The following is a 25782-nucleotide window of genomic DNA, read 5'->3' as shown; positions in this document are numbered from 1 at the left end:
ATTTTGATTGGTAAAAATTCAATTCAAAGAGGGTCGAGAACGCGTAGATAACGAATCTTCTCCAGGACAGTCAAGAACACGTCAATAAAATAAAGGAATTAGTGCTTGAGAATCGACGATTAACATTCAGAGATCTTAATAGCATTGTTGAAATATCGGAAGGATCAGTGAAAATCATCCTGAAAGATCGTTTCGGTTCCAAAATCACTCAATGTCATCGAAAAACAGCGTCTTCTCAACGTCTGTGAACAATGCTTTCCGGATGTCATGAAACGTTTTATTACTGGCGATGAGTCTTGAATGTATGCTTACAGCCCGCAAGCAAATGATCAATCGGCTGAACATCGTGGCAAAGGTGAATCGATACCGAAAACACCACGTCATAGCAGCTCAAAAATAAAGGTTATGTTGACAGTTTTCTTCGATTATGGAGATGTGGTGCACTCCGGATTCCTCCCAACCGGCCAAATTGTCAACAAAGAATACGATTTCGGTGTAATGCGAAGCTATTCGTAAAAGTTTTCAACCAACATCGTGCCGCAACCACCGTTTTCGCCTGATTTAGATTTGTGTGACTTGTAGCAATTCAGCAAACTTAAACCACCGCTTCGGAAAAACTTGAGGACATTAAATGTGACCACCAGATACTTCAGTAGATACTACCATAACTTCAGTAGATCTATGATTGATTTCTTCCGCCGCGACTGTAATTCGGTGACGACGACGCTCATCGTCTTTTTTGACATCAAAGGCATCGTCCACCATGAATTTGTTCCTCCTGGACAAATCGTCAACACCAAGTTTTACGTAGAAGTCCTCAAGTGACTCAGACGGGTCCGACAGGACATCGCAGCCGATTGGAAATTGTAACACGACAAGGCCCCGACTCACACCGCCTTTCCTGTGAACAGCTACCTAACCAAGATCGACATCCCAACACCTCCACAGCCACTCTACAGCCCAGGTTTGCCCCCCCCCGGACTTTTTTGTTTACTTGCCTGAAAAGGCCAATGAAAGGCAATCATTTTGAGACGACAGAGGGGATCCACGCAGCATGCACCTTGGCTCTCAAGGCTTCAATGCTTGGAAATCGCGCTGGCAGCGCTGCATCGACGCAGAAGGAGCATATTTTGAAAGTTTTTAAGGAATTGTAACGGTTTGTTCAATAAATTTTTTTTAAATCGACTCAGTCCTATTACTTTCCGGACAAACCCCTCCTCTTAGATTATTTAACTTTACAATCAGTTATTCAATCATAGTGAAAACCTATATCATCTCCTAGCTCCCGTATATCGGTTAAAGTTATTTGTGTTGGCTTTAAAGTGTTTATGTAAACTATAAGAGTGTCTGTTTAAAATCACTCTTGTACAATGCTTCATTAGTCGGATAAGAAATAAATGAAATAGCGTGACCAGATTTCTAGTAAACCGTTAAGTGGCAATTAGTTGTAGATACAATGTTGGTTGAAACTTCTTAATTGCCACTAATATTCTCTGCAGAATACGTAGATCTACTGTTCTACAACAACAAAAATCAATACTTCGCCATATGCTTTATTACAGATTATGATACACTAAAAGCCCACACGCTAGCGATAACCCCATTAATACAGCATCCCAAATATGAACTACCCGAAGACAGGCCATACTCAAGCAAAATCTCATCCATATGGGTAAACAAAACAATTAGCAAATAACATCTTTGTCAGCACATAACGTTTTAGAAAAAACTTGAACCATATTCAGTGAAACACGATCAAAGCTAAGCAAAAACAAAAACTCCCAACGGCCAACATAACCAAAATTGAAAAAGAAATGTGTCATGAAAAATTACAAATAATTTGAGACATTAATGGCACATATCGCACAAACGATCGTTGGCGTGGAACATGACGCGTTGTCGTGAACAACAACAGCTACTCCCACACACGCCATGGACGAAGCAGCAGCGAGCGCTGGCCCACTGTAAGTACTCACGTTAATCTGCATACAACAATGCGTGATATTTACATATGTATGCGAATAAGTAAATGAGATTCACTCGGGGCAAGTAAAACTGAAATTCGATTATGGCAAAGCCGGTCCACCGAATGGCCGGCAAATAGCCGTGGTTGAGTAGCCCCCAAGGCGTTGAACCAACGCTGCTAACCTCAAGATGCGTTCTAGTTTTTCACGTATGCTATACATATGTACATATGTGTTAGGAATAAGTTTATATGTATGTGTTAATATAAACATTTTCGATGCTTAGATTCATGTCATATGCCCAATCGTGGTGACAGCGTCGCAGCCAAGTTTCGCTACTTCAAATGAGGCTTTGGCGAACGGTAGTGACACAGCGCGTCGACTTCAAAGCGGCCAACAACTTTATAAGCAAATCGCCAATCGGCGATCGACAAGACCACCGACGCCAAAGCCAATACAACAGCCATCACCTCAATACATATTATATCTAAATGCATACATATATACACATGTATCTGAATGTACAGAACCTAGCAATCGATGACAGCCAGCCGGTAAGATCAACTATCCAGCCGGCGGCAGCATGCACGCGCACACACACATCAGCAGTTGAACAGCGGTTATGACCAAGTCTACTGGCTAGTTTTTCCACTAGACAAGTCAGCCGTACTACCTCGAAATCTTAGCGAGCTTCGCTGCGCAAACCGGCAAAATTCGAGCAATCCGAGTGTGTTGTACGTATATCGTTCAACACATTCGCCGGCTGCCTTGCCATTATGCCCATATGTATGGTACATACTTGTATGTATGTACATGAGAAGTAAAACACATTTACATGCGTTAACGATAAAAACGACACATACATATGTATGTACACAACAAGTCCATGGCACGGCAGTCAGGTCTGGTATGTGTTGGCTATCGGGTTTTGCAGGTTGGGAGCAGGCGCGCATGCGCATTAGCACACTGAGTGAGCTGTAACATGAGTAGGAGACACCGCAATGATTGGTTTTCTTTCATTTTTGTTGTTGTTTATAAAAAGTTAAAATTGTCTAACAAAAAGCTATTTTCCATGTAAATTTGTATCTAGTATTAACTTGATCTATAAAAAACAATGAATTTTCTCATGATTCTATTAACGCTGCCTCTGCTCGATTTGTGAAGCACCGTGGGTCTCAGTGCATTAAAATAGTTACATGCATATGTGCATATGTGAGCGCAATTTTAATTAGAAAGCCGCAGCTTTTGTGATTTAAATGAGTCGAAAGATTGTAATCATAAATAGGATTCATCAACGAAAAAATAACAAATTTAACATTAAAACTATTTAATCCAAAAGCTATTTATAGACATATGTATTTAATATTTTTCAATTTCACAGCTCAATCGATCCAATAGCTACCTGAAGAGGGAAAGAGAAGCTACGACAAAAAATATTGGATAATCGAAAAAGTCTTTTCGCATATTGTCAATATATATCGTTGCAGTCGTGGACAAGTATCTCCAATGCCACCAATCCCATTGTATCATACTATATAGTGTTGGAAAGGTGAGATTTTAAGCTTCATTTAAAAAAAACGAAAATAAATGCGGGGAAGTTGAAAAAAAATTACAGCTGTTCAAAAATGAGTGAAAATAATAAAGAAATTCACTATATTTTGAAATTTTTGTATAAAAAAGGGAAGTCACCAATGAAATTTGCGTTTACGGAGACGATGCTGTATCAGTTCGTGTAGCACAACAATGGATCGCTCGCTTCCGTTCTGGGAATTTCGATGTGAAAGATGCATCTCGCTCTAGTCGACCTATCGTTGAAAAAGTCGTTGAAATTGTGAAAAAGATTGACCAGAAGCGTCACATAAGCATCCATGACATCGTTAAAGAACTTAACATTCATCATCAAACGGTTTTAAATCATTTAAAAAAGGCTGGCTGCAAAAAGAAGCTCAATTGAGTACCACAAGAATTCTCTGTGAAAAATTTAATGGATCGAATTAACATCTGCGATTCATTGCTGAAACGAAGTAAAATCGAACCATTTCTAAAGCGAATGGTATCAGGAGACGAAAAGTATGTTAAGTGTTTGGTGGGATTGGAAAGGAATCATCCACTATGAGCTGCTCCAGCCTGATCGAACGATTGATTCTACATTTTACCTGTACTGTCAACAACTGATGAGATTGAAGCAAGCAATCGAAAAAACTACCGGAACTGATCGAGAGAAAGGGCTTCGTCTTCCATCAGGACAACGCTAGACCACACACATCTTTGATGACTCGACAAAAACTGGGAGGGATTGGCTGGAAACTTTTCATGCATCCACCATATAACCCTGACCTTGCACCATAGGACTGTTTGTTTCGGATGCGGAACTGCCTTAATGGAGTAAAGTTGGCTTCAAGAAAAGCCTGTGAAAATTACTCTTTGCAGTTTTTCGCCAAGAAACCAGAAAATTTTTGCACTGATGGAATAATGTCTCTAGCGGAAAAATGGCAAAAAGTGGCCGACCAAACTGGTACATTATAAATATAAAAAAAAAATGTTGAAATTTGATTAGAAATACGAAAAGACTTTTTCGACTACCATATGAAACAATATTGGCATTTTGAGGTGAATTTCACTATAATCTTCAACTATTTAGGTGTAGCGGATTATCAGATTGTCCTGTAACATAACGTGGTATTGCTTTGAAATTGGGCAGCCTTTGCCTGAATCGTTGGGAATAAATCGTCGAGATGTGGTATATAGAAATGTATGACGTTTGGAACACGTTAATTAAATAAACGACTGATTTGTTACTTGGGATCTTTAGAAGACAGAAAACAACCAACACGGAACCACCGTATTTAACGGGTTTTAACTCCCTGCGACTTTCTCCGGTTTGAAGAATGACTCACAAGGTAAAATAAATTTCCCTACGCTAAAAGCGAAAAAGCTTTATCGCTGGAACAACCTTAGGTTGAACCAAAAGTCGCTTTTCAATCTACTATGTGTGTTGAGATAAGCATTGACAAACCTTTCCTGTTTAAGGTGTCTCCTAACGGTTCAGTATTAATGTGAGAGATACACTCGATCAGTTTTTGCTGTCTGATGCACTGATATTGTATTGGACTTGTTTTAATTAAAAACATTTTCTCAGCTGTGGTTTAAGCCTACAAGTCATCGAGCTGAAGTGCCACACTTGGCTACAGTATGGGAATTTATATTTAAGCGACATTAGCTACACTGTACATCATCCTGCACCCACGCACTTACCACAGACATTGTGATCTACAGAAATAGCCACAACTACATTATTCTAAGTATGTCTCTACTGCGACTCATACGAATTTCGATAAACAAGTTACTATGAATTTACGAATGACATCGTCTACTTGCTTGTAACAATAATAATAACACCAACGACTAATTTCCAGAGAAGTCTAGCAGAGTCAAGTTTACAGGCACATGAGCCAAGTAAAGCTGCTCGAACAAAGTTGAGACGTGCGCCCACGAGAAATGTACATTTGTATGTATGTATGTACATACGTACACTCATAGAACCAAATCAGCCATTTGGAAGTGATCATGGCCATATGAGAAATAGAATTCTGCGTTGCAGCCGTGGCACAGCTGACTACACAGTTAACCGGTTTGGTAGTCATCGATGACAAACGATGACGTCACTGCAAGTAGCGATAAAAAAGGCCAAATAACAGAAAACATACTAGAAGCAACCAAAACTGGTTAATGATGTTAATTGTAATGCTGAACACAAACACCACAACAAACGAACACAAACACCCAAAACACAATTAGAACTTTGGCTGTCAGAATGCCAAATGTGACAACGAGTAACCAACCACCAACTGTCGCCACCGATTGCCAGGCGCTCAGCCGTTCCAGTGCCTGATAATATCAAACTAGCTTTGTTGAGGCGAATACGAGTCGATCAGATGGTCAATTCAGCAACTTAAGTGATTTTTCTTTCGTTTTGCTTATTCTTCCAGAGAAATTTATGTGTCGCCCTTTGGCGTTGTAATTTATTGGAGCCGGTGTAGTAGTTTTCATGCTTCATAGCATTTGCGTTCTTGTCGATGGGAAGTGTCAGACAAGCAGCCGGTTCCACAAGACGACTACCTGTGGCAGCGCGCCTCACACAGACGAGCAGTGAAGCGTCAACGCCACCGTCGAACAGACGCACACCCATAAGTATGTACATACATACTATACATGTGCACATACTATACACATACGTACAGCATAAATATTTATGTATGTAGATTTTTACACATTCTCATAATTGTAAGCTGAGTTCACATAAATCTGAATGATTCAATGAAATCTTTACCCCAACGCCTTTGGCGCTACTACGAGTCTGCGCGGCTGCTTTGTTGTTGGCTCTTACGGAGCATAGATATGAACAAATGTGTACATACACAACCACATAAGTGTGTGATAAGCGAATATTTATGTATCCAAGCAATTCGTTTGGACGATAGAATGCGCCTGGCGGTATGCGGCGGCGCAACGACGATGAGTCATTACATATGTATGTATGGATGTATGAAATGAACGCATAAGCTTTTTATATTTTTTCTCGGTGAATTTGTTTTGTGTGCAGTAGCATAACTGAGCGCGTGCCCCCCGAACCAGTTTTTGGGGCCCATCCTCAGTTGACCGTACGATCGTGGGCATAATTGGCGCTCATCGCCGGCCTATAAATAACTATTAGCAGGCGTTATATTTAGCATGAAATAATAAATGAATTATGTATGTACATCTGCGTAACCAATAAATAATAAACAAACTGTGCTCAAATCCAAACAATTAATTTAGCTTTGTGGATATTCAATTTTTGACTTTAGCGACTTTTTTATTTGCCAAGCAAATCGTTAACTAATTAGAATTTGATTTTTTGAGCAAAATGGAAACGAAGCTTTAGAGCGAATTGACATTATTGCCGCCATTGTGTGGCAATAATGCCAGCGCGTTGGTGGAATGTGTCTCATCCAATAATAGCAGACAATTGTCAGATTGTCTGATTGAACAATTTATTCATTTTTAACGATTTTAAATGTCACATTTACATACATACCTACAGGCGTATAAACGCGGTTGCACGTCCGCCCGAGTGTCTACAATCGATAAAGCATTAATGTGTGGAGGTGTATGGACATATGCGGATTCATTCTCATTCTCTCAATTTAGTTGTAAATTCATGATTGTCATCTTAATTAATCACTTAAATTGGGCTTTATAGATTTTGCTTGCTTATGTTTGTAGATACAAATGTATTTATTGTCAAACGTATATAAAATACTGCAAATAAATTTAATTTGGCGAAGCAGCGCTAAATGACCAAATACATACATATGTATAACAAATAACAAACAAAAAAAACTCATTGTTATTACTATAATTATAGACGATGGATCTTACGATTTACAATAATTCTTTCTATTATATCTTTAAAAAGTTCCGAATAGCTGAGAAAACGAGGGTAATTCACTGAAAAATTCTCTAGAATGTTTATTACTGTGATCAAATTGAAAGGTGAATTTTGTCCATTTCATCTCCTTTAAAATATACCCCTCACGCTGCAATACACTTATGCCAACGAACTTTTCAGTCATCATAGCACTTGGAATAATCCTCCGTCTTGATGGCCATCAGAGCTTTCTTCGATTCAGCTTTTATATCCTCAATTGAGTCAAAACCGTGTCCTCGAAGTGGTCATGTGAGTTTGCTGAATAGCCAGAAGTTACACGAAAGTAAATCAGGCGAATGCGGTGGTTGCGGTACGATATTAGTTGAAAATGTGGCGAAATTATCACGAATAACCAATGCAGTATGAGATGGTGCATTATCACACTTCTTTGTTTAATAAATTCAGACATAGTAAAAATCGAAGAATTCACTTTTAGAGCATTAGCATAGATGTCACTAACAGTACTACCAACTTACAGAAAAAAATGCACCAATTCGAAAAACACGCGAAGTATAAATGTAAAAATCACCTTTCAATTTGATCACAGTAGTATATCCTTGAAGTTTTTGAGAATATGGTCGGACGAAAATATGCCGGACTATTGGAATTTAAGTGTGATCTGCACAATCCAAAAAAGGGATCACATATAAAGTCCGATCAATCGTTTTGTGTGAAATATTAAAGTCCATCGTCAACAAACTGATTGGACCTTATCAGAGTGGCTTCAGGTTTGAAAAATGAACAAATGAACAGATATTCACCATGCGCCAAATCTTGGAAAAGACCCGTGAAAAGAGGATCGACACGCACCACCTCTTCGACGATTTATTTTCTTCTTTCTCTCAAAGCTGCTTTTCACAGCACGAAAAGATCTTTATGCCGCAATGTCTGATTTTGGTATCCCCGGAAAACTAATACGACTGTGTAAATTGACGTTGAGCAATACCGAAAGCTCCGTCAGAATAGGGAAGAACCTCTCCGAGCCGTTGATACCAAACGAAGTTTCAGACAAGCCGACTCCCTGTCGTGCGACCTCTTCAATCTACTCCGGGAGAAAATAATTCGAGCTTCAGATCTTAATAGAGAAAGTACAATCTTCTACAAGAGTGTACAAATGTTCGGCTTTCTCTATGTTGGAAAAAGAAGCAAGGCAAATGAGTGTGGTAATGAACGAAGCCAAGACGGAATCGAAATCCAACGCAGAATAACTCTTGCCAACAGGTGATACTTCGGACTGAGTAGACAATTGAGAAGTAAAGTTCTCTCTCGACGAACAAAGATCAAACTCTATAAGTCACTCATTATTCTTGTCCTGCTATATGGTGCAGAGGCATGAGCGATGATATCTGATGAGTCAACGTTACGAGGTTTTGAGAGAAAGGCTCTGCGGAAGATGGAAACGATGAGCTGTACGAGATATACGAATTGACATAGTTCAGGGGACTAAGAGACAGCGGCTACCCTGGCTAGATCATGTAGTCCGAATGGATGGAAACACTCCAGCTCTGTGAGTTTCAGTGCATTCACTCCGCTGGAAAGATCAAGTGGAGAAAGGGCTGGCTGCACTTAGAATATTCAATTGGTGTCGAACAGCGAAAGGGAAGAATGACTGGCGGCTAAGCCATTTTTTTAACATATCACAGAGCAGGTTCAAAAACATCAACCTAACTTAAGTATATTCTATAATACCGTTCCCGCGACAGTCGGGTCTACGAAACCGGAACGAACCCGGACTTTTATTCAGCCAAGGACTGTGAAACCGGCAGCATACGGACAAATTACTTCAGGAATGTTTTCTGCTGCTACAGCAACAACATACAATATTCAATAATAAAGTAATAAAGCAAACTTACCATGCGCCGCAGCAAGTCCTCATTTTGGATTGCGCTCAGATCGCATTCCAGCTCCATGTTGAAGCCTGAAAATATAAACGCATATCGTTATATATAAATATACACTCAAGTAAGGTAATTAATTGATTTTAATATAATATTTCGGTGGCATGACTTTATGCACATTCAACATAAATAAAAACGAAGTTTTTACTGACACTAACGATCGTTAAATAACGGAGCAAAATGGCATTGTGTGCAACAAGTGCGAGTGTGTGTGTGTGCACTTGCCTGTCTGTCCATTAAAAACAAATTGAGCTGATTTGCTTTTAAAACAATTAGTCGATTCCAGAATAACAGTTGTCTGTATTGATGTAGATGCTAACTAAAAAGTAAGTGCGACTATATTTGTATGGCTGACATGCGTTCGGGTACAGATTTTCTGACACTGTCCGTCACCTTGCATGGAGAATAATTGACATAGCGTGGCATGTGTGGGGGTTACGTTAGCATTTGCAATCAATTTTAATAATAACCATTAATATTTGGTTCATAGACAGTCGTGTTATAAGCATATAGCTTCATGCTGATGTAATACCGACTATAAAACACCCGCAATCTCCACTCCCTTGCCGATCGGCCCGCAACAACTGCTTACCGTAGTAGTAGTTTGCATTAACCGAGTAAATCTATAAATCATTGCATAATAAAGCGCGTTTATATATAAATTAGTATATTATTTATGTATTTCCACATTTGCGCCGACACTGTACATACATATGTTTTATACTCGTCATTTAAGTTAAGTATTCGCAATGACAAAGTCGCATTCGCACTCGCACTCGCACTTGTGTTCGCATTCTAGTCGGCAGTAACAAGTTTACATTTTCATTTTCCAAAAATGGTAAAATTTATCAACAAATTTTCGTTTTTATTGCTTGACATTTAACTTTTATTATTATTTATTTGTTAAATGCATGTATGCGCCTTTTAAGTGTCATTCGTTTTGGTCATTTCATTTGCGAACTCGAAATAATTGAAATTCTGGGCATAGGCCCGCTGACAGCCTGACATATGGACAACTTCGACTGGACTTATTTATGAAAGTGTAATTCTGCGTATATTTAGAGGGTGTTCATAAATAAAATGTAATAAATGTAACATGTAAAAACACATACTTATTTATAATTATACTTAAGGTCCGGAAGAATACAATGTCGCAGTAAGGCTTTGTAGTCAAAAAACTTGTTTGACTATTGTGATTAGCTCTAAAAAAATTTTAGCGAAAAGAATGCTTCCCTTGAAGTAAAAAATTTAAAGAGTTAGTTTCATTCTTCCTAATTGTTCCAACAAGCATATAAGTATAAACGTTTTCGACAGTATTTCTAAGTCGTACCAATCACAATTTGGCGACGATTCGAGACACCGTGAGAATCTAATTCCGTTCCCAATTGATTTTCAATATCTTCAATGCTTTCAGACGTCTTATCTACTTCTTCTTTCTGTATTGGCGTAGACGCCGCTTACGTGGTCATAGTCGAGTTTACAACAGTGTGGCAGTCGTTTCTTCTTTTCGTAATTTGGCGCCAATTCGAGGTACAAAGTGCAGCCAGGTCCTTCTCCACCTGATCTGTCCAACGGAGGGAAGGTTTTTCTCTTCCTCTGCTTCGTCGGGTACTGCGTCGAATACTTTCAGAACTAGAGTCCATTCTGATGACAGCGTAGCCGCTGTCTCTTCTTTCGCTGAACTATATCAGTGTGGTTTTATAACTCATGCAACCATCCATCGAATGCGATGTCGTCGTTGCCAATGCGCAAAGGACCTTCCGCAGAGTCTTTCTCTCGAAAACTCGTAAGGTCGACTCTTCAGATTTTGTCATCGTCCATGCATCTGCACTATACAGCATATAAGGTGGATTTTTTTCGGTCAAACTGGACCATATATACAACACTTTGAAGTCTAGGCAATAAACACCACTATATTCTACAATGAATAACTTTTGGTGTAGTTCAAGACGAGTAATAACGTTCGAATGCTTTGGAGTTATTATACGATCTGCCAATCTGACGTTCGTTGTGTACTAACATTGTCATTTGGTCTGATGGAGTTTAATAGAACTTCGCATTATTTCACAAAAATATACTAAAAATCAAGCGTTTCCATGAACCCTGTATTTAAAACACCCATAAGAACATATGCTGACATTCATATAACATATGCGTATGAATATGGAGCACACATGTGTACGAGCACATGCTGCATTTAAACGAACAATCAAGTAACGTCAGCCAAAAGCCGTGATATAAGGTGGCAGACGTCGACATGTCCCATTGGTTCGAAGGAGAGCGTAATCGAATTTAAATTGTGGAAACCCCACAAATGGTTAAATAGGCCGCTCAAACAATCGTATATAACGCATATATGACATTGCGTCCAGCTGCGTGACACTCGACTTCGGTAGTGAAGCTAGTAACGAGTGAATGTAGTAGACAACAAATTTTGACTGAAAAACGCGCATGCGTATAGCGACAAAGTAACTTGTATTCGTGCAACACACTTAAGCTTTAGGTGGTAGCCTGCTGCACTTTTTATGTGGATAGTGTTCAATATTAGGTTGGTCGAATTGTAATGGATTAGGAAATTAACTAAAGGTCTTTCGATTTACCATTTTTCTACTAGGTATGTTACAGCTTCGGACACTAGGTAAAGTTATGTAGTTAAATTCATAAAAAGAGAGTATGTGAATATCATTAAAGTCATATAAGCGGCTGCTCTTCTGTATCTTTTCAATATACTTTTGTTCGATTCGCTGGTCTCTTAAGATTAATACATAATTTTAGTGATTAAAATATCCATAAACACATCAATGATCAACCTAATATGTTCGAACTGTTATATGCGTGCACTTTATAACTTCGAAATACAACAAAATGTTTAAAAAAATTTACTGTTTCCAAATTTCTTTAAATCTTAATTGGTTCTTCTTTATTTTGCAAATTTTTTTGTGTTATAGCCGAACACGAGTGTTACTTAAAACTTTAAGTAAAGAGTCCATATTTCATTTGGGCCATAACTCTTCTAATGGAATTATTGTATTAGCGCTTTTGGACTGCCAATTTTTTAAGCTTAACCGCGCTTTTTTACTTATTGACACTGCACGAGCATCGTAAATTCGTAAAAGGTAATTTCGTTGTACTTTTTTGGGGAGATTTTTTATGTATGAATGTATGTGCATATGTATGTATGATTATGAGACTGACTACACCTTAATTTTTAACCCCAATGTTTAAACTGATTTATTCACATAATAAAAATAAAAAACAGTTAACTCCTACGTCATAAGAAGTCTTTGATTCGTGCTGCGATCAATACCTAATTCTTAGTAGGATTATGCCAAAATCAAAGTGTTTTATACGTGGTACATGAGTATGACCGTCTTTCATCATTTAATTGTTGCGTGTCTATGATGACACTGATGGCTACTCCTGTAAAGCCCGTTATAAAACCGTTATAAATGGTATTACCATAATTTAGATTTTCGCTAGGATTATGCAGAACTTGGATTGGATTGTACTATGAACGAACGAATGTGAGCGAATATTTCAAAACAAAATTTTAATCAGACTAAAATATAATCCCAATAGTTTTCTACATGGTTTTGTTGAGATAACTTGAATTATATCCAAAAATATATGTAATACTTCAATTAGAAACTAATTAGGAAAAGGAATGAATCGGTCTGGTATATTGGGTAGTCGAAAAAAACTTTTCGTATTTTGTCAATAAGGAAGAATGCCACGCAAGCCACCAATGAAATTTGTTAAGTTTACGGAGACAATACTGTAACAGTTCGTGTAGCATAATAATGGTTCGCTCGCATCCGTTCTAGAAATTTCGATATGAAAGATGGACCTCGCTCTGCTCGACGTATTGTTGAAAAAGTCGATGAAATTATGGAAAAGATTGACCAGGATCGCCACATAAGCAGCCATGACAACGCTAAGGAACTCAACATTCATCATCAAACAGTTTTAAACCATATAAAAAAGGCTGGCAACAAAAAGAAGCTCCATGTTTGGGTACCACTGTGAAAAATTTAATGGATCGATTTAACATCTGCGATTCTTTGCCGAAATGAAACGAAATGAAAACATTTTTGAAGCGAATGGTAACAGGAGACGAAAAGTGGATCAAATGCGACAATAATGTGCGAAAAAGATCATGGTCCAAGCGTAGTGAAGCTCAACAAATGGCCGCAAGGCCAGGATCGACGTCTCGAAAGGTTATGCTGAGTGTTTGGTGGGATTGGAAAGGAATAATCCACTATGAGCTGCTCCAGCCTGGTCGAACGATTCATTTTACATTTTATTATCAACGACTAAAGAGATTGAAGCAAGCAATCGAAAAAAAACGGTCAGGACTGATTAACAAAAAGGCCTTCGTCTTCCATCAGAACAACGCTAGACCACATACATCTTTGATGACTCGGCAAAAACTGGGAGAGCTTGGCTGGGTAGTTTTGATGCATCCACCATATAGCTCTGACTTTGCACCATCGGACTACCAATCGGTTAATGCAGATATCCCCTAATGGAGTAAAGTTCAAGAGAAGCCTGTGAAAATTACTTGTCGCAGTTTTTCGCCGAGAAACCAGAAAAGCTTTACACTGATGGAATAATGTCTCTTGCGGAAAAGGGGCAAAAAGTGGTCGACCAAAATGTCTTTCTTTATTAGTATAAATATAAAAAAATAAGTTAAAATTTAATTAGAAATATAAATATATTTTGACATACCTTAAGTTTGCTCCTTTTCGTTGTTGAGTTATTAGCTGGGAAGTGCTCTGTTTCAGGGAATTCGAAATAAATATATAAACAGGTGGGGAGGGAACTACTGCTCCAAATACCACTGCGAATTCGATTGTAGTTAATAACCTTTAAACTGGGGTACTTATGCCCATTTAGCTAACGTAAACAAATATGTACGTTTGTATGTGCTTGTATGTGGAAATAAAATTATGAAAAAAGAACAAAAATTGTAAAAAGGGCTATTAATAATTGAATAATGCGAACAAAGCGCGCTTTTAGCGAGATATAATATTACACACAAATGAGACGTTCGTCTCCAGACGCGACAGCATCAGCGCCATCCACAGCAACAAGAACAAACAACCAAAACAATTGTGGTAAAGCGATAGAGGCGAGTACGCCGAGCACAACCGGAGCAGTAAGCGGTTGAGCAGAACGCAAAAAATGTTTTGATTGATTTGTGGTTTTGGTGAACAAGCACCAGCACCAGCGCTTAGCCACAAACTCGCAACTTACCGGCGTATATCAAATGTTGCACGGCGCTGAAGCTGATGGGAAAAACAACAGAAATACTTATGCGTACATACATATATTTGAGCTATTCTATTGAATGACAAAAAGTACAATAAAAATTCTTTTGCAAAGTCAACACGTTTGGCACTTTGAAAGCAAATCTGCCGTGAATTATTTGCAAATTTGTCTCAAAATATGTCTCACTCGTAGGTATTAGGCTTGAGTACACTCACTTAGCACCAACCAGAGGGCGAGAAGCGGCCCAAAATATTCAAAAGTACTTTGAAATCGAAATTGGATTTTTTTTCAATTTGCTGAAAAATTTGTTGTTTTTTTTTATTTAAGCCACTGGGTACACAACCGTTGAGAGAACTTTCTGAGCTATTTATGAGCGCAACCACACAACCGTCGTTATCGAGTTAACACGATGAACTGAACGTTGCAATTGCAATTATCTTCACGATATCACTTTAGACATTGCAACAGGCAGCACAGCCCCATCACAGTCATATGAAATCAATAAGTAGAATAAATGTCGAGCTCGAAAACAAAATAACAACAACTACAAAATTGCAATTGCATGCAAACACGGACTGGACTGGACGAGAGGTGCAAGCTGGAGACTTGGAACAGGCTAACCTCCAGATTTAGCTGTCAATAAAAGCAAAGCAGTGCATTTCGAACAAACTTGTCAATGTAGTGATAACTCACGCTGATGAATGTGCATTTCTTCTTAACTGATTGATGTACAAATAATTGCAACTAAACTATGCTCTTATTTGATTGTTGCAATTTGTATTTTTTATTGCTTAACAAACAATTTGCACTTGCCCTAATATTAATAGAAAACCGGAAATTTAATTGAAAATGATAAAAAAAAATTATTTTTATGACGACTAAGGAGTTAGTACCGCCTTATTTATTAATTTTGAAAGGACGTTGTCGACAGACCCAATTTCTTTCGATACTGAAAACACCCAGAGGAAGACGCTAGCGACTTTATATATATATAGTATTTATATAAAATACCATATACAATCTATATGGTAAATGATCAGCGTGACGAGCTAAGCCGATTTAAACATTTTCGTCTATCAGTATATCGATTTGAAATTTCGCACCAACTCTTTCGCCTCTAGCAACTGTTCTTTTGTCGGAACCGCCGATATCTCACCACTATGACATATGGCTGCCATACAAGCTGAGCGATCAAAGTCAAGTTCTTATAGAGTCAACTTTTTTATTCGACAAGATATGTATCTTCACGAAATTTGGCATACATAATTATGCGAAACAACGGTATATTCTCCGAAGAATTGGCGAACAAACAAACCGGCCGATCAAAATCAAGTATGAAAATAGAGGATACCTGGTCTAATACCGGAAGTCGTGACCTACTTGAGCCAGAGAACTTTCCTCACTTGCTTCTACGCATAACTCTGTCCTACAGCTGATATCATTGGCCTTAGTTCTCCTTTCTCCAGAATAGATAAGGAAACGAAATATCTCCTGTCATCAAACAAACAGTCATTGCGCTCGCGACTAGGCCCCTACATCACTGTTGACAGTCATAACTTCGAAGTCGTAGATTATTTCGTCTATCTTGGAACCAGTATTAACAGCAACAACAATGTCAGCCTCGAAATCGAACACAGAAAACTCTTGCCAACAGGTGCTACTGCGGACTAAGTAGGCAAAGTCCTCTCTCGATGAACAAAAGCCAAACTCTATAAGTCACTCATTATTACCGTCCTGCTAAATGGTGCAGAAGCATGGACGATGGTAACATCGGGAGGAAGGTTCTGCGGAAGTCCTTTGCGCGTTGGCGACTACGGTGTCTACGCCAGTAAAGAAGAAGAAGAATTACTTATAAAAAGGCTTTTTGCTTACAGTCCGCTCGTAGCCTAATCCTGCAGCAACCCCAACTATTTGAGTCAACAAAAAGTGCATAAAAAGCAGTATAATCCAAATGTAGACATTTGTGTATACTAAAGTGTGTGTATATATGTACTTAAGTATGAGAGCTTAACTGTTTTGGATGACTATTTAAATTCAGAATAAAAAATTGCATTCATTCTTTTTGTATTTCACGGATTTGTCAAGTTTTTCACGACTGAATTAATGGTGTTTAGTTATTGACAACTTCGCTCCAATGCAACACAGACGAGAGGTGATCTCTATCGGCTGGCGAGTATATTTATAACAAATGTCCATAAACCAAATCGTTTTTAGCATTTTTCTCGCTACTGTATGCCTTATATAACTCACAACTTCAGGCAAGCAGCAAAAAGCTGAAATCGCAGCATTTTACTTAAATGTAAAAGTATGAGTAAAGGCATTGAAATACTCAAGGGAATTTACCAACTAAATGCCATCAGTAAAAAAGGGCTACATTTAATAATCATTCGAAACCTTATTCACACCAAATTTGGTAATGTCACATTGTCACGTCCTAAATAAGTTTGTCCTTGTGCTGTGGTGGGCGCAGAGTTATGCGTAGCGATGACGTCACCGCCCTACGAGAAGATCACCACTCGGTGCGACAGACGCATACACATGTACATATGTTAGTATGTTGTTTTTGTATGTGCCACGAGTAGTTTAATATTACATACGGCATTATTTATTGCATTGTAACAACAATGTATTTATGTAGATTTGTGCTACACATACAAATGGAAAAATTGTTAAAAAACGAGGCAGTGCTCAGGTGATCGAGGCGGCTATGGCGATGATAATATGTTCAATGTTGTTTCAACTGAAACTCCTTCATCGCTCCATATTCGGCGTGAGCAACACTGTTACGAGGAAGAAGCAAAACCGCATCATATAATAATTGTACATACTGTTATTACACAAACATATGTATGTACAAATGTACTTACATATATACAATATTTTTACATATGTATATTGAAAAATTGTACAATATCGCATTAAAATTCACAACTTCAAGAGTTCGACGTAAAGTAATAAAATATATAACAAATACAATTTAATCGCATTACAAAATAATTCAAGTAGGAGTAGAACAACAGCATAAAGCGTGGTAACCGACTTTACTAAAAAACTGTTCCTTGGGTATCATAAGGAACCTCACATACAATCACAAATCATATGGAGCAAATTCCATTGGAAAATCCTCGTAATAGTTAAATGGGGGCTAGGTCAAGTTTGCGCTCAAATTTATCCATTTTAGGCACAAACATACATTTTTACGAGATGAACATGCTCTCCTATTTTCATAGAGTCAACTGGAAGTTCGAAAATCTTTATATTAGATATATGGAGGCTCAGGGAAGTATTGACTTGATTTAACCCATTTTTCATACACAGAATTACTGGTGTCAAGGAAGGATTTCTGAATTTAAATTCTATATCCCATACATTTACCGATATTTTCGGGCAAAAGTCAGATATAGATTCTGGGGTGCACATAGACGCTACCGTATTGTACCGGTCTTGAACAATTTTGCTTGGCTTCATATTGTATGTATTTCATTTAGGCCTCATTCTCCAACATACCAATTCCTCTAACTTCTTTCACTAATTTTTGGAAAAAGCGAAAAATGTGATCGTAGGTTTCCGAAAAGACCTAAAGATATTGCTAGTGGAAGCGAAGTAACGAGTAGATAGTTACTTACAGTTCCTCGTGAAAGCTGAATTTTGTAACGCTGTAATCACAATTACCAACAAGTACTGTTGTTATTCGTGATAAGGACCACTCAAGTGCTCACGGGAAATATCTTGATATTCGTCTGAGAAATTCATTTGTTCGGGTACGATTAAACTCGACTCTTTCTAAAATTGATGGAATAGAAGCTCACTAGCTTGAAAGTGAATGAGGGCAAGACGAAATTTTCCTGTCATCAAACAAACAGTCGTCGCACTCGCGACTAGGCTCCTATTTCGCTGTTGACAGTCATAACTTCGAAGTTGTAGAAAATTTCGTCCATCTTGGAACTAGTATTAACAGCAACAATATGAACTTCGAATTCCAACGCAGAATAATCCTTGCCAATAGGTGCTACTTCCGAGTGAATAGGCAATTGAGAAATAAAGTCCTCTCTGCATGGGCGATGACAACATCTTATGAGTCGACGTTACGAGTTTTCGAGAGAAAGGTTCTGCGGAAGATTTATGGCATTTTGCGCATTAACACCGGCGAATACCGCAGTCAAAGAAACGATGAGCTGTACGAGATACACGCTGACATTGACATGGAGCGAATTAAGAGACAGCAGCTACGCTTGCTAGATCATGTCGGACGTATGGACGAAAACACGCCAGCTCTGAAAGTATACGACGCAATAACCGCCGGGGGAAGTTGAGAAAGAGAAAGACCGCCACTCCGTTGGAAAGACCAGGTGGAGAAGGACCTGGTTTCGCTTGGAATCTCCAATTGGCACAACTTTGCGAAAAGAAGAAACGACCGGCGCGCTGTTGTTTACTCGTCTACACCGCTACGCCAGTAAAGAAGAAAGAGAAGCTGAAAGTGGTTAAGGATGGCTGTATTATCGACCAAGGTTTTATGAGACCAGTGCAACGCTAAGTAGATAGTACGGCCACCTAGCTTGATTACTTAAGCTTATTATCAACTGAAATTGTATTTGCTGGCTACCAAAACGAATAATATAATACCGTTCCAAAAAGAGCCGGTTATTCGTAACCAAATTCCCTACAATTATTTGGAGAGGATTTTATGCCGCTACAACAACAACAATTTTGAAAAACAAATTTAGTGTACTTGTTTTTTAATTCGTATTATATTTTTTTATTGATATTTGTAAAAGCAATACAAAACTTTTTAACTCAAATTGTTTTTATAAGACATTTGTTAAACTAAGCTTAACGTCGAGAGTTTTACATATATATATTAAAATCGTTTCTTTGCAAATTGAAATCTACACTAAAGATCATGGTATGAAACCTTAACGGCTATATCTTAATAAAACTAACATATCAGTTCCACCTGCACACCTTTTTTCTATAAAATTATAGGTATCAATAAAAAAATGCACATTAAAATTGTATAAAATACTTTTACAAGAAAAATATCATATTCTTAAATAGAAAAACAGACAAAAACGATCAAAATCATGCCATGGATCACACAATTCAATTTTTTACACCTACATACATATATAGGAGGAGATTCTTAAAACTTAAAAAATGAACTTACAAAAAACCATTGTCTTACGGTATTATATATGTATATCAAAGACAATTTATTCGTTTGGCAATACTTGAGATACGCGATAGAGAATTGTATGCTTGATGTGTGAAAATCTTCATTGCAACGTTTAAAATCGTATTCTCTACCAAATTACAAAAATGTGTGTGTGTGCAATTGCGATAAAAAAAAATACTTTTGCACTATAAAAAAAAACATTGCAAGGGAGGTACTAGTTATATTCATATATGTATTCCTCGCTGTAACTAATACAGTTATAAGTTTATGTATACTGGCGTACTGGCACACATTTCCCTCACATTTTAACTATGTGCATTTCTTGGCGCTTCATTGCTAAGCGATGCACTGCAATTACTGTGCTACTGTGCTAATTTAACAAGAACTTACAAATGTATATGTATGTGTGTATATGAAAATAAAACTACTTAAAATATTTAAAAATAGAGAGTAAATGGAAGAACATTCAAGGAAGTCTTGTAAATTTTTAAAACCTACACTTTTAAAGCTTATGAAAATATGCGTTTGTTACAGTTCACCAACCATCACGTTACTGTACTTTACGGTTGCCACAACGCAAAGGCCACTTGGGTGTTTAACGTTCGAGCAACTCAAACGCCACTTTCTTTGAAACACTTTCAAATTGCACACTTAATTAAATTATGATAATAATGAATAAGGCTTATAAGAATATCTGCATATGTTTGTTATATATATAAATGTTTAGATTGGTCGAATTTGCGTGTGTTCATTAGTCGGTGACACCCAAGTGCACTAATTGTTGCATGCAACGCTGCAAATATGTGGGATCAGGGAACATATTGAACTGAGTTTTGTGATCAACACTATTCCAAATGACCACGTCTTCACGCCCTGTGGTCACTGAACGGCCAATGGAGAAGAGAAGACGTCTGTCAAAAGCGATTTTAAGGAATCGTAATACCTTGCGACCAAGCGGACAGTCAGGTAAATAGCAGACGCGCGGAAAACCAACGGCAAAGAATGCACGACCTGGATGGGGATGTTCCTCAGTTTGTACACCAGATGCAATGCTGCAAGTAATTTTTATTTAATTTCATTGTTATTGTGGCAACTAAAAATGCAGGCGCTCGCTTACTCATAAACAATTTGTATGGTGTTCTGACCTTCGTGGCCGGGTAGACTTTTACTAATAATACTCCACGACATGGTGCCGTTGGGCTGATTGCCAACTTTCTCGCCGTAAACAATGCCACATACTGGACACTCAATAAAGAGGTTCTAGAAATGAAAAGTTGTGGGTATAATAGCATTAATTGCAATTAATATATTATAACATAGCCCGATTGCTACAACTTACTTTGGACATTTCACCTTGCTGTGAAATAATCATTCCGTTCAGGCATTGTAAATGCATTAAATGCTGGCAGCGCGTCAATGCTATGGTCGGATTCTGTGCACTTTGTATCAGCTCTTCCATACACATCGGGCACGGTTGCGCGTTAGGCCACACCGGCGGCTCGGCAACCTTGACGAATCTTGATATCATATCGCTCGCCGGATCCACGCCTACTATAGAACCGGCAATGGTCGATTGTTGTGCCGAGGATAATATATGTTGTTGAGATTGATGTGGCTTAGTGTTGTGTAGAGAGGCACCGACGGTTACAGAGCCTCCTGCTGTTCCAACAGAGGGCGCTAAATTTAACGAACTCGCATGGTGCGGAAGTGGCGGGGGTGCTGGTGCACGTTCACCTAGAGAGGAGGGCGGTAGTGATGGTATAAAAACCTCATCACTGCCTAACGAACAATCTAGCAGATCGTTTACAGATATGGCGAAATTGCGACTACGAAGACTTTCTTTGCTTTCGTGCGATAAATAGGTGGAAACAGTGTCTACACTGGGGCGTCTTGTCGATTTCATACTGTTTGTGTCAGTGTCCGAAGCACGTGTGCGTGAACGTGAACGGTGCGATCCCAAACGGCTGCTACGCTGAGATTGTAAGGAACCGTCGGAACAACGACTGTGGTGGCTTTTCATAGACGCAGTCAGTGGTGTTTTCGAATGTGAAAACGGCATACTCAAGTGATTTACTGAAGAAGGGACTGAATTATGTCCAAGCTGCGCCACATTTGCATTGTTATTCAAATGGGGGTTGCTACTTTTTGTACTACTTCCGAATATATTCAAGTTGTTGAGTATATGGCGCAAATTAGTGGTGGACATTTCTCCAGTCTTCTTGTGTGACTTGCTGCGGTGTTGTGTATGCGCATGCGAACTCGTTTGTAGGTGGGAATTGCCATGATGGTGAATTGGTTGCTGTTGGTGATGGCCATGTTGAAGATGTTGACTGGAGATTGTTGCCATTGGAGGCAACGGCTGAGGTTGTCGACTGCCATGTGACATCGAAGTCGTTGTCAACCCATTGCTATGAGATGACATACGCTGCTGCAGTTGTTTTGTGTCGCTTATTTTAGCAGATGTTTTCGGGAGGGTGTTGTTTCGTTTAGTACAGAAGTCATTATAGAAATTCACTGTAAAATATATGCATAAATAGAGTGAGTGATATTCATTATTTATCTATTACAATACTACCATTAAGTTGCTGTGCTTGTTGAGGTGTTAATTTGACAAGAGGATATGGTGCCTGTTGTGTTCGGCGAATGCTACGGATTGGTCCATTCGGCTGACGAATTTGCGTTAGGTTACAAAAATTAATTATATAGGGTGTTCCATATCGTGTATTGCATAGATCCAGTCGCTGTTCGCCCTAGAAACATTTAACAAATTTTAATTCCATTTCACACCAACCTTAAAAAATTCTCACCTTAGACCAGGCATCCTCTATTATACACTGTAAATGCATATTGAACGGATGCCAATCGCCCGGCCCCGCGCTACCCAAACGTTCCCATTTGGTACCCTTTCCAGGTGGAGAACTGGGTACATAAAACATTCGGCGAACATTAATGGTGGAAAAGCCAGAATCTTCTTCTAACTCTTGAGTCATAGTCCGTATATTAACATAATATTGTTCAAGTTGTGGGTCGGCATCACTGAGAAGGACACGCGTCAACTTTTTGGCATGTGCCCGCTCCAAATGTTGAGAGACATCTAAATACGAAATTAATATAATTAATAATCAACAAAATATATTTGAAATTGTTTATTTACCAGGACTGTAGGGTAGCCACTTGCTATTGCTGGATTCGAACTCCCACACGACTACTGCGTGGGTGTTCACGTTTGCATTTGCACCACCCCCACTTCCAGAACCTACACTTGCAACGCCTACACCGCTTCCGCAACCACTAATACCTCCCCCACTCCCAACACCAACACAACCGTGACCTGCCATTAGCGAAAGCTAACCGCAAAATCGGAGAGTATATTTCTTGTTTCACCGCTGCATAACCAATTCAATTCACAAAACAATTTATATTATTATATTGGTAATTTGTGTATCAAATATAATCAACGATCATTTATTCACTCGATGTATCTGCTCCCAATTCACACACTAAATGTCGATCACAAAATAAACACAAAAATAAAAATGGTGGCTCTGCATTCACTTGCACACGAAAGTAATCATTTTCTATTAATCAAAGCGCTTGCTTTTCAATTGAAAGCGGATATTCAACAACCATAGTTAGCTAATCACTTTTCCTATAAATATGTAAAGTTTTTGTATAAATATCATTTCATTACAATCAAATCAGTGTACAATCAGAGCAGATCAATTGATCCTAATTAAAATTATACGAAAACTACAAAAAGAATGAAAGGAAGAGAGTTCAAAAGAAAACTGTCAAAGTGATCTAAAAGAAACCTCTCTATCTAAGCTCGAATTCAGCGACATCTAGTAGTCATAATTGCTTATTTTGAATTGGGAATTTCGTCTAAAAGAATAGAAAATCATTCGTCACTTCCATAAAATACCAATAAGAAATCAAATATTTTTTTCATAAAGAACTGTCATAACTTATACAATTAATGTATTTAATTTTCTTCAAGTGAAAATTCCTATAGAATTCCGGAGACGCTTGTGTTAAAGTTGAGACTATTTCACCAAGAGAATTTAAATTGTTACTTACTTATTTACTTATAAATCTATACCCAATGATACAATGTCATAGATAAAGTTAGTTCATGGTGTATCCATCTTTGAACTTAAAATTGGATTTTCCATTTGACTAAATAATATTTAAAATAGCATAAATATGTAAAAATCTATGTCGGAAATGAACTAAGGAAATGTAGCCTTCCAATATGCAATAAATATAATATATACGTATTACCCACAATATATAAATGAATTATACACATTTTCCACGGCAAAACATTTTGTTGAAAATAATATAATATTGCGTGAAACGCCTTACTGGATTATTGTGTGCGAACGTGCTCCAATGATTTTACCAGAAGGTGTCGCTGTCGACTATTTATATGATTTGACATTTAAGTGACACCGGCACGATTTCCGCTGTCTCGATTCCTTTACCTTTTTGACAGGCAGACGTAGAAGCAGCTCTTTTTTCGGGCCGCTATTAAAATCTGCTTTTTTCAATTACATCGCGTTTTTAAAAACAATCCAAAATGGTTGTGAAGAAGGTAAATAGTTATGTGAGGTGAATTATTTAATTGTGCACGCAATATGCAAAGTGTAAATATGCAATGAATTACTGCAATCATTGCAAGCAAATATTTGTGTTCGTTATATGTCGTGTTAAAAGTGATCTAATTTCCTCTTATAGCCTAGGCCAAAGAAGAAGCCAGTTACCAAGAAGGTTGCTCCAGCACCCTTGGCCGTGAAGAAGCCAGTAGTAAAGAAAGTGGTGAACCAACTCTTTGAGAAGCGCCCAAAGAACTTTGGCATTGGTGAGTTTAACAACTATATCAAAGGTGGATTTTGTTATTAATATTTATGTATCTTTATAGGTCAGAATGTGCAGCCTAAACGTGATTTATCTCGTTTCGTTAAATGGCCCAAATACATTCGTGTTCAGCGCCAAAAAGCTGTATTGCAAAAGCGTTTGAAGGTGCCACCACCAATTAACCAGTTTACCCAAACTCTGGATAAAACCACAGCAGTGAAGACATTCAAGTTGTTGGAAAAGTACCGCCCAGAGTCGGCTTTGGCTAAAAAGCAACGCTTGAAGAAAATTGCCGAAGCTAAAGCTAAGGGTAAAGATGTCCAACCCAAAAAGAAGCCTTCCTTCGTGCGTTCTGGTACAAACACCGTAACTAAGTTGGTTGAACAGAAGAAGGCCCAATTGGTTGTCATCGCTCACGACGTTGACCCCTTGGAGGTAAGTTGTGACAAATAAATATATACCAAATTTTAAAAATGATGTTAACTTGAATTTCTTCAACTGAAATTGTTTTTTCTGTAATTAACAATTGAATGTGGAAACTTGACATACTGATTAAGTGTTGGCTATAGTGATTTGAGTAATGTTAGCACAGCCATGAAATAATTTTAAATATATACTTTTAATTACAGTTGGTACTTTTCCTTCCTGCACTTTGCCGTAAAATGGGTGTTCCCTATTGCATTGTCAAAGGCAAAGCTCGTCTTGGCTTGTTGGTGCGCCGTAAGACCTGCACTGCTTTGGCGTTGACCAATGTGGAGGCCAACGATAAGGCGAACTTTGCAAAGATTCTGGAGGCCATCAAGACTAACTACAATGACCGCCATGATGAAATCCGTAAACACTGGGGTGGTGGTGTCCTGGGCTCCAAGAGTTTGGCTCGTATTGCTAAATTGGAACGTGCTAAGGCGCGTGAATTGGCACAAAAACAAGGCTAAACAGCTGATGGGTGTATCAGTTAAATGTTTTTTAATTATGGGATTTTGTTAAGCATCGGGATGTGACGGCAAAATGAAAAAGTAAATAAAATAGTTTGTACTGAACTTCCATGAAGCAATATGTTTTATATGTAAAAATATAGTTGGGGTTTGAATTTGGGAAATTGGATGTGGGTTAGTTGTATATCTGTACAAAAGATCACTGCTACAGGAG

At 38.2% G+C, this 25782-nt stretch overlaps 3 protein-coding genes across 3 annotated transcripts in view; 1 reads left to right on the top strand and 2 right to left on the bottom strand.

The window, feature by feature from the left end:
- The window catches only part of LOC105234062 (uncharacterized), a 55010-nt gene extending 45658 nt beyond the window's left edge, over positions 1-9352 (bottom strand). The window contains exon 1 of the mRNA XM_049455776.1: positions 9288-9352. Within this exon, the coding sequence (XP_049311733.1) occupies positions 9288-9344 (57 nt within the window). The 5' untranslated portion in view covers positions 9345-9352. The remainder of the gene's footprint in view (positions 1-9287) is intronic.
- An 11039-nt stretch (positions 9353-20391) lies between these two features.
- LOC105234061 (protein deltex) lies at positions 20392-23539 on the bottom strand. Its single transcript, XM_011216277.4, has 6 exons — positions 22931-23539; positions 22584-22870; positions 22352-22526; positions 21116-22290; positions 20894-21036; positions 20392-20828 (listed from the first exon to the last, which is right to left on the bottom strand). The coding sequence occupies exons 1-6, from the start codon at positions 23112-23114 to the stop codon at positions 20528-20530; spliced, it is 2265 nt and encodes a 754-aa protein (XP_011214579.2). The 5' UTR covers positions 23115-23539; the 3' UTR covers positions 20392-20527.
- Positions 23540-24210: 671 nt separating this feature from the next.
- On the top strand, positions 24211-25683 carry LOC105234060 (60S ribosomal protein L7a). The gene is made up of 4 exons (XM_011216276.4): positions 24211-24370; positions 24514-24637; positions 24698-25068; positions 25263-25683. The coding sequence occupies exons 1-4, from the start codon at positions 24356-24358 to the stop codon at positions 25566-25568; spliced, it is 816 nt and encodes a 271-aa protein (XP_011214578.1). The 5' UTR covers positions 24211-24355; the 3' UTR covers positions 25569-25683.
- Positions 25684-25782: the final 99 nt, after the last annotated feature.

This window comes from Bactrocera dorsalis, chromosome 4, assembly GCF_023373825.1.
Source record: "Bactrocera dorsalis isolate Fly_Bdor chromosome 4, ASM2337382v1, whole genome shotgun sequence".
Taxonomy (NCBI): Eukaryota; Metazoa; Arthropoda; class Insecta; order Diptera; family Tephritidae; genus Bactrocera; species Bactrocera dorsalis.
The sequence above is the reverse complement of the archived record's forward strand: the minus strand, read 5'-3'. Positions and strand labels throughout refer to the sequence as shown.